At 28.6% G+C, this 14,837-nt stretch overlaps 1 protein-coding gene across 2 annotated transcripts in view; it reads right to left on the bottom strand.

Moving 5' to 3' along the window:
- The window catches only part of LOC143240301 (unconventional myosin-Ic-like), a 110,018-nt gene that overhangs the window by 43,690 nt on the left and 51,491 nt on the right, over positions 1-14,837 (bottom strand). For both annotated transcript variants that reach the window (XM_076482524.1, XM_076482523.1), the window contains exons 6-19: positions 14,287-14,466; positions 12,511-12,609; positions 11,758-11,868; positions 10,907-10,978; positions 9,739-9,858; positions 9,051-9,121; positions 8,167-8,272; positions 6,679-6,759; positions 5,997-6,134; positions 5,324-5,372; positions 4,996-5,042; positions 3,969-4,049; positions 3,233-3,338; positions 1,026-1,257 (exon numbers count right to left, since the gene is read on the bottom strand). In XM_076482524.1, the coding sequence (XP_076338639.1) occupies positions 1,026-1,257; positions 3,233-3,338; positions 3,969-4,049; positions 4,996-5,042; positions 5,324-5,372; positions 5,997-6,134; positions 6,679-6,759; positions 8,167-8,272; positions 9,051-9,121; positions 9,739-9,858; positions 10,907-10,978; positions 11,758-11,868; positions 12,511-12,609; positions 14,287-14,466 (1,493 nt within the window). The remainder of the gene's footprint in view (positions 1-1,025; positions 1,258-3,232; positions 3,339-3,968; positions 4,050-4,995; positions 5,043-5,323; positions 5,373-5,996; positions 6,135-6,678; positions 6,760-8,166; positions 8,273-9,050; positions 9,122-9,738; positions 9,859-10,906; positions 10,979-11,757; positions 11,869-12,510; positions 12,610-14,286; positions 14,467-14,837) is intronic.

Genomic DNA, 14,837 nt, shown 5'->3' with positions numbered 1-14,837 from the left:
CTTTAAAACATTTACTGACTGAATGACTGAACATGAATGTGATGTTAAGTCTTGCAATATGGAATGTTTTAGTTGATGTAGTATCATATTGACTAGTAATTTATAGTGATATTATATTAAAATGAAACAGATAATCCAAACCATATTACTTCTTACTGATCTAATACAGGTTTTCAACAACAGGGATATCCAGTAGGATGCCACAGAAGATAAACAGATTCCACCTTCACACTGGGGAGATTTGTTCCCAGTCTGGATATCAGACTAGTCTTTTAAGATTTCAAAATTTTCTTCAAATTTTGATTCCCACAGACATGAAACTTGTATTTTTGGACAGGCAGGATAAGTCATAATTTGTAGCTTGAACAAAAAAGTATCTCTAATTAGATTAGATCTAGAGGGAGAGGGATATAATGAAGTGTTTGAAATAGCATTAGAGTGCAATAAAGCTGTGCAAAGTGACCCTGACAAAATTTACCTTTTTTATAATTAAAAAAGAATAAAGACACTTCTTAAAGATAAAACAGCTTATTTCTTTTGTATTTAATAACACATGACCTTCCCTTCTGCCTCCCAAATTAACTGTTTGTCCCTCTTCTACTATCCCTCCAATACAAAGTCATAAATATGCCATTGTGAAAAAAGAACTCTTGAATAACAAATAAAATAAATTATTTCATCATTTGCACATTCCTACATAAACAACTAATAATTATAGTGTTTTGTTTCAACCAAGATTTTATATTTTGTAGCCCAACTAGACTGATGAGTTGTGTTATTGAATAAAAAGCTTCTCTTGCAGTGTAAAGGCTACAAATGAAATGCTGTTATACATTTTTCTTATTGGAAAATTGTACTAGAACAGTAGAAAATAAACGATTCAAACTGTTGTCAGTCTTATTATGACATAATATCACAAACTTATTACTAATAAATGTAATACTCTTGAATATTTGGTCTTCAAGACAATTACTAACCAAATGATTGGACATGAATGTGACAATCTTAAAGATTTTATGACTCACTTTCCCATCCTATAATCATCTGGTTGATAGCCCAAGTGGTTTACCAACTTCTCCACTCCATCTTTAGCATTGCCTTGATAATTTGGCCAAGTAACAGGACAGAGGCACTTGTATCTTTTAAGAAAACCTTCATAAGGGCGTCTGTATGCAAATCCTGCCCTCCGAACTCGCAAGTTTTCCATGAGTCCAAGATATTTCACTTGATGTCCCACAATTGTGTCATCAAACACAGCTACAAATTTCAAGCATTTACATTTTACAAGCAAAACCTGAATAATATCCACCATTATATTAATCAGAAAAAAACAACAACCTACACACAACACTATCTCAAAAACTTTCAAAAGATTAAATTCAGAATATTGGTTTATTTAAAAACATTTCAGACCCTGAACAACAGCATTAAAAAATGTTTATTAGATGTGTAGCAAACAAAAATTAAATGTCATATATTCCACCCCCTGGTAACAAAACTAATGAGATTCAATTAACTAAAGACTCGCATTTTAACATTTATTATCATATGAGTTTTGGGGAAATTTTACTTGATAGGACACATAGGATTAGAATCACTTTCAGGAACATCCCAGAAAACAAAGAAATTAAACTTAGTGCAAGCAATAAGTTGTCTTAAATGGACTTTTGTAGTTAATACTAAGATTTGAACATTATCTCGGAGAGAATCATGAACCGTGATAGTGGTTCATAATAGGGGTCAAACAGTAATTTGCTCAAAACTCTAAGAGAACATTGGACAAAAACAATCTTAAAAAGCAGCCACATTCTTGAAACAACAGTCAGTTAAGACCACCCAAACATTGACAATAAGCAGAATTAGCAATTTCATGACTGTCAGATAAAATCAAAATTTGCCCATTTGTTCATATTATTTCACAAGCCTACAGCAAAATTGGATATATAATTTGCACCCAAACCTAAAAAACAGCATGTACAACATGAAATGCTGCAAATGTCCATTATCTATTTAAAACTTGATTTACATGGGTATAAATGCATAATAGGTATGATGTTATGTGCAGTTGCCTTTGTACCCTATGCATGTTAAATGTGTGCTTACATGAAATCTCAGACATAAAGTCATCTGGCTCAGTAAATAATTACTTTAAACAACATGAAGCTTTATTTAAAGCAATGTTTCAGACATATCTGTCTTACCTAAAAAGGTTGCTTATCTTCTGGTAAAAAAATGTAAGCAAATAAGACTGGAGATCTACTATTGATAGTTTGCCCAAGCAACAAATCTCTATTATGTGATTCCACAATAAAATTATTACAAGTGATATCTCCTTTAGTGTGGGATTGAACAGGAATTTTGCAAAAAACTGAAAGAGTACTTTTAAATTTAATTCAATCTCCTAAATTTTGTTGTGCTACAAAATTTAAGTTTTACTTTCTGCTATATAAAAAAAATTGGTGTTTTCCCAGCATGTAGTTGAGTTAGAAACAAGAACTTGTGCATTTTCTAGTGCATTAATTGAAACCTGCAATATTAATGCTTCCTGATTTTGCTGTTACATATTGTTAATCATGTCACTATCATTCACCATTACTCAAATTTGCTGTCTCTGCATGGATTTCTACAACTACATTTTAGCAAGTTTTTAACAGTGGGTGATTACCATAGAAGATTTTTCTAGTCAGACAACAGTGGCAGTTATCTTAGATGAAATTGTGTGTATTTAGTATTTATTATCATTTAAAAACATGTAATATTTATCTGAAAACACATGCATGAATGTAGCTTAACATTAATTCACCATAAACTGACATCAAACAACTTAAGAAACAAGATCAGTAAAATTTGTGGAAGTATGAACAGGTAACAAGTTAGGCTTCAGTGTTATAAAGGTTAGAATTATTAAAAATATTTTGAATTATTGCTCACTACTAATTCAACGAATGCACCAACATTCATGAATTAATGCACATGTTAATTTCTGCTGTTACATATCTCAGTTTGATACAACAAAAGTAGAAGTATTCTTGCATTAAAGAGGAGAATCTTATTAAGTTTTTGTTACTGTTTTGATTAATATAGTGGATGTCTCATGGTTCTTCATTCAACTGGATACAACATATGCCATGACTCTTAGATTAATACAGTGAATGCATAATAGTTCTTTATCCCTAAGTTTCATACAGGAGATGTGTCATGACTCCTAGATAAATATAATGAGTTAACTTACCTGACTGTTTGTTATCGTTTGGTTTTATACACCGAATGTACCATGGTTCTTTGGACATAAGAATTTGCATTAGTTGAGACAAACTCTTTTTAAACTGTGTGGCTGCCTGAAAGATTAGCAGTAATAAAATTAAGCGTGCAGAAAAAAACAACAAACTTCATGTAGTTATTTTTACAATACTCTTTTAAAAAATTTGTATTATTAGCTTCCTTTAGTTAATATGGTATTAAATCTATATTTATAATTATTTGTCAAACTGTTGTGAGGTTTATGACTTTTAACTTAGAAATTTTCTAAAGTTGATGTAGAATAATCCCCTAAGTTGTTTTGCAGAGTTGATCGGAACTTTGATTAATTACAAAACCTAAACCAAAACATTTTTGCTGCAAATCTAAAGTCTATGAATAATCATAATTATTTAATATTATAGAAGTAAATGTAAAGTAACTAATATAAAAGAAATACACAAAACATAAGGAAAGATTTTAGATAAAATAAAGTGTCCAGAAATTAAAAACTATATACAATCTTAATAATAGCATATACCATTGCTCTATCACAATTCACTGGAAATAGGATATAATGAAAATATATGTAGAAAAATGCAGTGACTAAAAATATCTTTATTTATAAGCTACAACTTTTAATTTGAAAGCAGGGAAAATTTTCATATATTTTAAAAATCAATCAAATATTTAATCACTTTTACACAAAATATTATGGCCAATCTTCTCACCGTATCTGGTCTTTTTTTACACGTAAGTTCAGCTTCAGGGAATGTACTTTTTGTGATGAGGTTGGATGTCTTTGTCATTGTCTAGGAAAATAATAATAAAATATCAAAAAAGAGAGAAAAAAACTTTGCCAGTAATAAAACACCTACATTTATTTGGATTTGATACTCTGTCTAACAGTGTAACGAAATACAAGTACTATTCTAAAGGGTTAGATAACTAAATATGACTACCACAAACATTTAAAATTCTTTTAATTTTACTTTATTTTACAGTATAAAATTGTAAAAAATCACACTAATAAAATATTTTAAGCTTTTTACTACTGTTTTAGGTTCCGTACTATAACTTAATTCAACTTAATATGCTTTGGACTATTGAGAACAATTATTGAATATAAAAGTGACTAAAATCATTACATATAAAAAAATATTTCTAATAATTTCCACTCATGTGTAATTCAACATAAACATTAATAATTTCACAGATGTAACTATGTATATCTAATATTATTAGTCCTGGAATTAAGCAAAGTTATATTATCAAATGAATATGACACTGCATATGTGACATAGAAAAGTGACATATGGTACACAATTAGAAATTAGACTAAATGTTTTGATTACTTATAGAAGTAATCTTTTAAACCAATTGAAACAGATATAATTCACAACAGATCATCTCAAATTGTGTATATAATTTCAGTGCAAGATGTGTAACCCTGAAGAAAACTCTCATATGAAATGGGATTTTGAAAACTTTCAAATTGTGTAAAGTTTATACCAGAAATGACAGAATTTTATTTTTTTATCTTGTTGCTAAATACTTACTACTGTTTTAAGCTTATCAACATTGATAGTTCTCACAAAGTCATTCTCTTGAGGAAATTTAAAAATATAAATACTTATAGGTACTTTGTAATGAAAAACTGTGCAATGCACTGAAAAAAATCTTAAAAATTAATGAAACATAAAATACTTCTTCTATAATAAAGTATAACTGAGTAGTAGAACTTCATAGCATAATTACCCTTTTAAGATCTCGAAACAATAAGTCATTATTCTTGTCCAGAAAACCTGAAATAATACAGCCAACAGGTAATTATAATTATTATACAGAATGCAAGATGAAATTGTTACACAAATAGTAACAAATGATTATCTGTTTTACACAACAAGGGGTTACAATCACTACTGATATGAAGTTAGAAATACTATAAAGTTGGAACAATACTGGAGACCAAAATGTTTGCTATTTGAATATTTTCTCCTTATACATACATTAGAAGAAAAATAAAATAAACTTTAACAAAAATAAATATAAAATGATTAAGCTTTTAGGGCACAGAAAAACTTACCTTCGACTTTATATGTTACATCTCCTGCATAATGTTTGAGTCTGAATTCCTAGAAACAATGTTAAGAAGTTAATAATTATGTAAAAATTATATACATGGCTAACTGTGCAATAAAGTGATTAATAAATGTTTCTAAAATTCATTTTGATCTTGTCAACAAAAGTATCTGTGAGAAAAATGATGTTTAGCTTTTCAATTTACAATTGCTACTTGTAGTCAACTCTGGCCTTACATGGGAAAAAAAGTCTGAATGTGAAAAAAAATCCCAATTTCACAGATCATACAATATATATTTGACAAAGATGCAAGTCGGCATTTCTGAAACAATTCCAATTTTTGGAAATTTGTGTGCACAATTCTTATTTAGTGTAACAACTAAACAATTTAACATCTTAGAATAATTACTTCTGACAATATGGAAAGAAAGCAGCTTCCTCACTAAACCAACCACTGCAAAAAATACCTGAAGAATATATCACAACTCTTTGCTGATCAAGAAAAACATTTTGTTTACATTTATGTAACGAAGTTCATAACCATAATAAAGAAAAAAACAAGCAGAAATATAACAATATTTATGCAATATGCATAATTGGTAGCATTATACATCTAGAAACATGATTAGCAGTTTTAAAATTTCATTTTTTGATTTGTATCATGGAGATTTACTTGCCTCCCGTGATAAGGTTTTCTTGATCTTGTTGTCTGCTAGTCTGTAAGACAAGAAATGTGGATGTGATCCAACATTTGTCTCCAGTTTATCAAGAAATGTTAAATCAGTGGCATCACCAGGTCGAAGACATTCCTCATCCTGAAATTTTGTAATTTAATTCTATTCATTATTTTCCATAAATCATATGAACAAAAATGAAGTTGAAACTTTCTAAACATGAGAAGACAAAAACTGGGAATCTTTTATTGTATTTTCCAACAGAATTTGAATATTATAAATCCAAGAAATGTTGTATATTATACATGAATCTACTGTCAATAGTTACATCAGGAATTACTTAAGATATATTTTACTTTCTTGAAGCTCAGAAAAGTTAAACAAATGAAAAAAAACACAATATAGATTCACCATATGTTTGTCAAAGAAATAAACAAGTTTCCTATTATGTTTCCTGTATGAATATTTAACATAATTAACAAAAAGTTTTGTTTCATATAGTTACCTCATCAAGAATGTGAGGTCAACTGAACAGATGTGACATCTTAATGCTGCTATTCTGAAGTAATAATAACAGAGATAAAATTTTTATGTTACTCCCCTGAAGTAAATGAATGGATAACAAAGTAGAAAAGATAATTTAAGTCATCAGATCAAAAGAATATTTATACCCTTCCAAACTTACCAGAATAGAAATAACACCTTTATGATGCTCTTCTATTAAGTCACAAATGATCTTGTTGTTGAAATACTCTATTGTTTCCCACTGAAATTGAAAACAATTTATGTTTAACAAGTGAGACAACAAGGTATTCTCTATCTATAATAGAAGACCAAGTAATTTTCTTGAATGTTTGTGTAACTTGTAACGGTACTAAATAAATGAATTACATAACATAGTTGGACGTTATGAAAATGACTAAGAAAAGCTAAACAATGAAGATTAAAACATTAAAAAAGTCTAAATACACACAAGTAATAAAATAAAACATTTTGCAAAAATTAATTACGATATAGCAATAGCAATGCCTAAAAGTACAGAAAAAAAGGTAGGAGTTAAAACTATAATAACTTTTATCTACAACTAAATGTTGATAAGTGAATATTTGTTTTATTTTTATAATTTAAAGATAGTGTATATATCAGTGTTGTAAGTTTCCATAATTTTGAATTATACTGGGGCCAGTGAAGCTATAATGGTTCCTACAGGATAGTACAAGTACCCTGGAGTACTGGACTGACGTTACAGGGATATTTACAAAATTACAGAGCCCACGCCTTTTAACTTCATCTCAACTCATTGCATGTACATACAATCAACTCCACCACATGCTGGGAGGACATTATATAGATCTCAGGCCATAAAGTATAATGCCATGCATATACACACACAGCTGCCAGGTTTGGTTCCACTAAAAATCTGAAGAAAAGTAGACCACTATATAATGTATTATTTTAATAATTAAGATACTGGAGTTTTTAAAACTCATATATCCAAAACATTTACATAGATCTATCAGTTGCATAAATACTTGACCACCTTGCTACCTTGAATATTAATTTAGATTATTCTTTCTTTATTTATTATGCTTATAAATTGAACTCACTTCTATGTAATAGTTTTCCTTTTTTAATTATTTCCCCACAACAACAAGTGTGGTGGAAGAACAAAATAATACTAACGTTACAAAACACAGCTGATGATAATTAGGTGCTCAAATAAGGCTATAGTTCAACATTGTGTTTAGTGACATGCATGTAAAATTAAGTTTAAAACTTCAAAGAAATGTACTAATGAAATTAGATGTACAATAAATAAATTAGCATATTTACTTATTAGATCAATATACAAAACATAACATTTACCTATCATTCCTAAAATTTTTTCATGATAGTAACTCTAAAAGTAAAAAATATATACAAATATTTTTTCCTAAAATACACACAAACAAATACACTTATCTAAATACATTTGAATCACCATCATAGTAATATTTAAATTGCAGTTCATTTTTGAAAATCACAATGGTTCTTCAAGCTTAAAACCTGCTTTGTCAAATGTATTATATTTAAAACAATTTGTTACACAACATTTTGTTAACCATCTTTGAGACATTATAAATAATGTTAGTAATACTAGAATGTTTTATTAACTAGTAGTTTGATTTTTTACCTCAATCCCCTCTCTTTTGTATTCTTCTTGCTCAGATTTTAGGGTTAACTGGATAAAAAGTTGCTGAAGTTTCTCATTGCAATAATTAATACAGAACTGTTCGAAACTGAAAATTAAAACACTAGTAATTAACTAATCTTGTTTTAAATAAATCTAATTGACTAAAAAATTCAATCTGTGTTTCAAAATGAACAAAATATAAAATTCTAATAGGTTCCACTAATAACTATCAAACACATTTTTACTTAATATTAAATAATATTGCATCAGAAGTCAGTAAAATATTTTCTTACTTCTGATTTCATTGTGTTTTTTTATAAGATAAAATTACTGAAGAAAGAAAAACAAACACTGGTGCCATAGTTTTACAAATTCTAAAAAAGGAACTGCATGTATATCTGAAAATCGATTTAGACAAAATGTGGTATTTGCAAAAATTCTCTAACTGATAAACTTCTCATCAAGTATTTCATTCTTACAGTTCTGTGATTAAATCTAAAAGCCATTTGGTTAATACAAATAGATATACTTTCTACAAATGCAATTGAGTTCTTTAACACAGTATTAAATATACATTGTTAGAAGACATTTTTTTTTCATGTCTCTCAAAACAGTTGGTATGGGTATTAACACTTTTACTAATAAAGCAGAGAATGATGTTCCAACCTAGCAAGGTCAAAACGTTGTTCTCTGCTTTATTAGTAAAAGTGTTAATACCCATATCAGCCATTCTGAGACATATTTTTTATTTCAAGTGGGTTTTTTGTCATCAAGTTTGTTTGTTTTTTTTGAAACAAAAATGTTTTTAAATGGAAATAGTGAACTTTGTACTATAAGAATATTAATATAAGGAGATAAAAAAATTTAATTATATTACATCTTACCTATTGTTTGTAAAAATTTCAAATCCATATATATCTAGTAATCCCATTAAAGTCTTTCTCCCAGACTCATCCTGCAGATTAAATTGTATAATTCTTACAATTTCTGGCAAATAAACAATACTTTTACATAAATAATGTGGTACTTTTATAACATTATCAAGTTCATCTTATCAATATCCTCATTTATAGATTAGAAATCATTGTATCATCACTTCTGAAGTATGGTTTCTCTTTGACAATTAAGTTAAAACCTCACTGAACATTTATTGTTGAAAAAAAAAAAATCTCTAATCCAACTTACCAAATACTTAATTATACAGTGTAAATGTTATAACAATCCAAATAAAAAAAATGGCATTACAGTTACTTAAAAGTTGCTCTTCTGACTTTTTATCATTATAAACAAAACTTAGTCAGAATAGATATATTCTGAAGATGAAAAGTGGTTAAGATAAAAATAAAATAACTGATTAAGAGAAAGCCAAAAATTAATCATTATATAATATATGCTTTACATCCTAGTGCAAGTTCCTAACAGTCAAATGTACAAAACTTCAGGAAATACAAACTTAGTATGTTATGTCAAAAACTTGAAAAAATAAGTAAAAACAAGCATTATTGAAGTGAATCACAGTGGCTACTCTTGAATTTTCTAGTTGTAATAATGATTAATATGGAAATAACTCACCTTATTCTCTAATGAATCATTTAGTTTCTTGACTAACCATTTAAACTGTCTCTCATAAACAGCTTTAGCGAGAGCATCTCTGGCATAAATAGCCTGGTCTCGATTTAGTGGACTCACAACCTACAGGAGATATTTATCAGAAGTTTAATTTTTTTTTCAAAAATTAAATTTATGAATGAATCTTGCAACCAACCTTACAAAGCAAATGCACAGATCTACACAACTAAATATAATAAAGATCTGTCTTAAATCTGTTGGGATTGGAAGTACTGAAGGTTTCCAAATTTTAAAATTAGAGAATCATTTAAATTACCACTTACAAGGACTGATTCCCAGGGCGTCCTATGCCCTCTAAATCTATTATAGTAATTTTAAAAATATAATAATTGTTTTTCTCACAATTTACATTTTCTTTGTAAGAATCTTTATCTAGCCATCACAGTCCCATATTTTTCATGAAATGATCTTGCAATAAATCCCTCATTGTTATGAATTAATAACAAAACATATAGACAGGTGTATTGAACCACCTAAAGGGAACTAATACTTAGCGTAAAAGCTATAAACATATGTATGTGTGTATGTATACACACATGCACTTATGATTGGAGGTTGAACCTACTTGTTAAAACGTAATGATTTTTTCAAACAACACTTTACTTAATCAAAACATGTTGTGGTGGATGAACTTATGATTACACACATTAATTATACACAGAAAAAGGGGTAATAGCTTCGAATCAAAACAGTAAATAAACTTACATAAAGAGACATTACGAAAAAAAGAACCATATCTCAAAAATAGAATCTAGTATTTACAAAAAATTGATTTTCACATTAACAACAAGAAAAATATACAAAATTTAAAAATAACAATATACTATTAAAATATAGAAGTCCATCTTTTAGGTTTATTGATTGTTATATGTATAAAGGTAATGTAAAAATTACACAGCTGTTTCAAATGTCTACAATAGTTCTCTGTATAGTTAATTATAGCTTTAACTACACAATAGTTATCCGTATAGTTAAAGCTTGTATTTTTAAGGAAAACAATACACTGGGCATTAATAGTATCATATATTAGTTGTTATGATAGTTTTGAATAAAATATATAAGGATATAGTAACTATATTAGGATCATCACTAAATAAAAAGAGGTTCATACAGAGTCCCCACGAGCTTCAATAGTGCGATGAGTGAGTGCATTTTTCAGCATGTCTTCTGGACATCCTAAAAGCTAAAAAAATAAAGAAAAATTCCAAACAGAAATTTATTTTTATAGCAACATAATCATATAAAGTAAACACTACAGTTCTCTACAAAAATCACACACATTAAAATAAGTACTTTTATGGAGGTCTTATAACATGTACACATGTTTAGTTTTTCCATTCTGTAATGTAAATTAAACTTCATTATGATTTATTTTCTACTTAAAAAAATCAATAATTATATTCATAAGTAAAACTTAAAGGCATGTAAAATTATAACTTTTATTTGCTCAACAATTTGTAAACTCAAATACTAAAATTTTTGTTTCTTGTAAGCTTTCAGATATCTGATATTAATAGTCTTCAATAAATGATACAGTTAAATAACTGAAAATTTGCAACAAATTTACCTTTATTTGTTTTCTTCTTTCAGAATTTTTGTGAAAAGCTATACATAAGGTACCTGCACTTATCCATCCATCATTTTCAGCTGATGGACTAGAGAGATGGAAGCAAATCAATAGTCCCTAACTTCAACCTTGATTTAATCAAATGGCTGGATATGATCAACACTCTTATTATGCACACTTAATACCAAAGTGCAAAGTGTAATTTTGCAGAAGTGGGACATGAATTGTGAACTCTCAGATTCACAGTCTAGCACACAACTACTAGGCTACACTCAAACCACATTCTTTAACATGATGAAAAACTCTAGAATTTCACTTAATCATTGAGTTACTCAAATGACAATTAAATATAATTTTTCTGAAATGTGTTTTTTTTTCTGTATAAAAACACCAACCTTGTATACAAAAGATACTGATTTTTCTTGTGCTATTATTGCTTGGCCATTGTTTTCAGTGAAGCCCACATTACCAAGGTGCAAAATAGATGCAACAGTTGCAAATAAAGCCTATAAAAAAATCATTAAAGTTACAAGTTATAACAAATTCTACTAATAAACATAACTGAATTCCCATTTGTAATCATAGCATCAATATTCATTAAAATTATGGTTAATACACATTTTATAAAATCACTTAAATAAAACATATTTTTTAAATCAGAAAAACTAAAAAGAATTTGATACTCCAGACTTTAGAGCAATTAATTTAACAAGTGTATATTATATTTCTAACACTTCATCCTCTGTAAAATGCTTTAATATTGAAGCAAATTCTTTAATTTATAACTTAAAGGGAAATGTGCAATAAAAAAACAAAGTTTATTTAATATGCAAACTGTCTTGAAATGTATTCTCAAGATGGCTGGTATAGCCTGAAGATGACCTAAGAAGATCAAAACATTGTTTTGCACTTTATTTTAATTCAAGTTTTAATACCCATATCAACTGTCTTGAGAATACATTTTTAATTCGATTGGATTTCTCTTCATTACAAATGTCTTGAAATGTCTCTTGCAACTTCACACCTTAAGTCACTACAGAGTACAGAGATAGGGATTAAATGCTGGAAGATTAATACTATTAATCAGTTAATATACACACACACACACATTCAAATAGAAGGTACAGCATTATCCACCTATAACTTACTTCTTCTTCCTCTTTTGTAAAATCAATGACTGTTAAGGCACCTTTCACAACTTGGAATTGTGCTGCATCATCTACTCCATTCACACTAGTTTTGCCTCCCTAAATAGAAATAACAATAGACAGGTTGTTCGCTCAGTTTCTTTATGCATCATAAAAGAAATAGTGCAACAGACAAACTGTTACAAAAACAAAAACATTTCAGAAAACATAATTTGTAATATTTTGTTTTTATAGTTGTTCAAGTCACAAAATTCTTCAGTTTAACTTTGGTGTTTCACTTTATATATTAATTATTTCACTCTTAGAAAGATGCTTCTTTCAGAAAACAATTCTGGACAGATCAGTGTCTCAAAAAAAAATGGTCAGCGTAAAGAACATCGCAAAATATTTTACATCATAGTCATTATAAGCACAGAAGTACTTATGATACATCAACAATAGCACCAAAATTTTTCATCTCTTGGAAGAAAACAATAAAACAGATAGAGCCAACATGAAGAGTCTCTTATCATACTTGATACTTGCTTCAACAATTATAAGAAATATCTAGTGAAAGTAACTTCAGCTATCTGCACATGTCCTTTCTTAATTTTGAGCTGAAAGACTAGAGGAAAGAGAGTCAACAATATTCATCACTAACTCTTGTCTAACTGAATGGCAAAATATGATCATCACTCTTGTAGCACATGCTCAGCATCAAAGTGCACTGTGATTTTGCAGCAGTGGAGCATGTGTTGTGAAGTTACAGGCATTAGTTAAATCTGGTTTGTTGTGTCAGACTATCCTTATATGTTTAATATATGTATGTTCATATTCCTACAACTAACTTGGTTATATTTAAATTACAGAATCAAGGTTCATACTATTTGTCATACAACTTTTTCTCACTTATCTACTGTTTTTATTTTCATAAACATTAGATTTTTCTGTATTATCTGTAACATCCTGCTACCCAACTCTACATATAAACAGTAACATGCAATATGATAATTTACCTCAGATGATAAGCTACTTTAAACTTGTGCTTTTAGAGCCATTTTACAGGATTTCATTTATTACAAAACACTCTGAGAAGGGATTACAATAAGTGTACTGTAACTGATGTCAAGTTCTTAAAGGAGCAAGAAGTCTATGATAAAGTAATTAACTAGTGTTTCTGTGTTTTGTAAATATGTTATATTCCACTATTTCTTTAATGTTATTTTCACTAAAAGTAACTAAAAGGGTATGAAAGTGATGAAACACACTTTAATCATGATAAGTAGGATCCTAAGAACAGTATACTTAATAAACTATACTGATTACTGGATTGACTTTTAATTAATTCTGATCTATGCATAGAAGTTAATATTATGAACATTATCTAAAAATTAATTATGAGTGAGAAATAGTGGTTCAAGTTAATTAGAGGTAATGCTAATCATTATTTGAACTTTCTAATTTCAATGAATACCTCAATAATGATATTCTACTTTACATTTACCACCTAATATTCAGTTTCTTATATCTAGGATATACTTTGCCACAATCATTTTAAACTCATATTTTTCTCACCAATATATTGCTCTATCTTTCCTTACATGATTATTTAAGCATTAGCATCAGTTTGAACTATTTGTCACAATGGATGAACACATCGAGTTTTAAACAGCTTACAAACTGATCACAAGATATTATGTGCATTGGTTAAGTACTATAGGAAGTGAAATTTACACAAATGGTTCCTTAGGTGTAAAACTTTCTTTTATAACAGTATAAACAAGACCCACTTTGTACCTGGTTCATGTAGTAATACAACTCGGGTTCTCGACGAAGGAAAAGCTTCTGTAGCAACTCATCTTCAGCTCCCATCACTAATTGGTAAAATATATGAAAGTTCCTCTCACCAGGATTTTGATGAACTACACGTGATTTTTCCAGTAAGTAATTCAAGATGTGACCACCAAGTGGTGCTCCCTTATGGTGTAGAAGTTATACAGCAGTTATATATCACAGTGTTATAGCTCTATGCAAATTTATACATTAATAAAGTGGTAATACTACTATAACTAAAGGTTAAGCTAGTTCATAGTGATATCAGAATATCACTAATACAAAAGTAAGTTGTATTATTATCATTAATGGGTAAACATAAACTAACATGACAGTTGAACCAATGATGCATGAATATAAGTAGTGTTATAGAAACTTACAAGGGCATACTTAATGATACTAGTGCACTGACAAGTAAATTAACTGCACTAATCTCAATGATAGAAATAAATCAATGTAGTATTAATGTCCCTGAAAGAAGGCAAGATAGTAAACTAACATAATATTAATGATGT

Source organism: Tachypleus tridentatus, chromosome 13, assembly GCF_004210375.1.
Source record: "Tachypleus tridentatus isolate NWPU-2018 chromosome 13, ASM421037v1, whole genome shotgun sequence".
Classification (NCBI taxonomy): Eukaryota; Metazoa; Arthropoda; class Merostomata; order Xiphosura; family Limulidae; genus Tachypleus; species Tachypleus tridentatus.
Note: the sequence above shows the minus strand (reverse complement) of the source record. Positions and strands in the feature narration are given on the sequence as shown.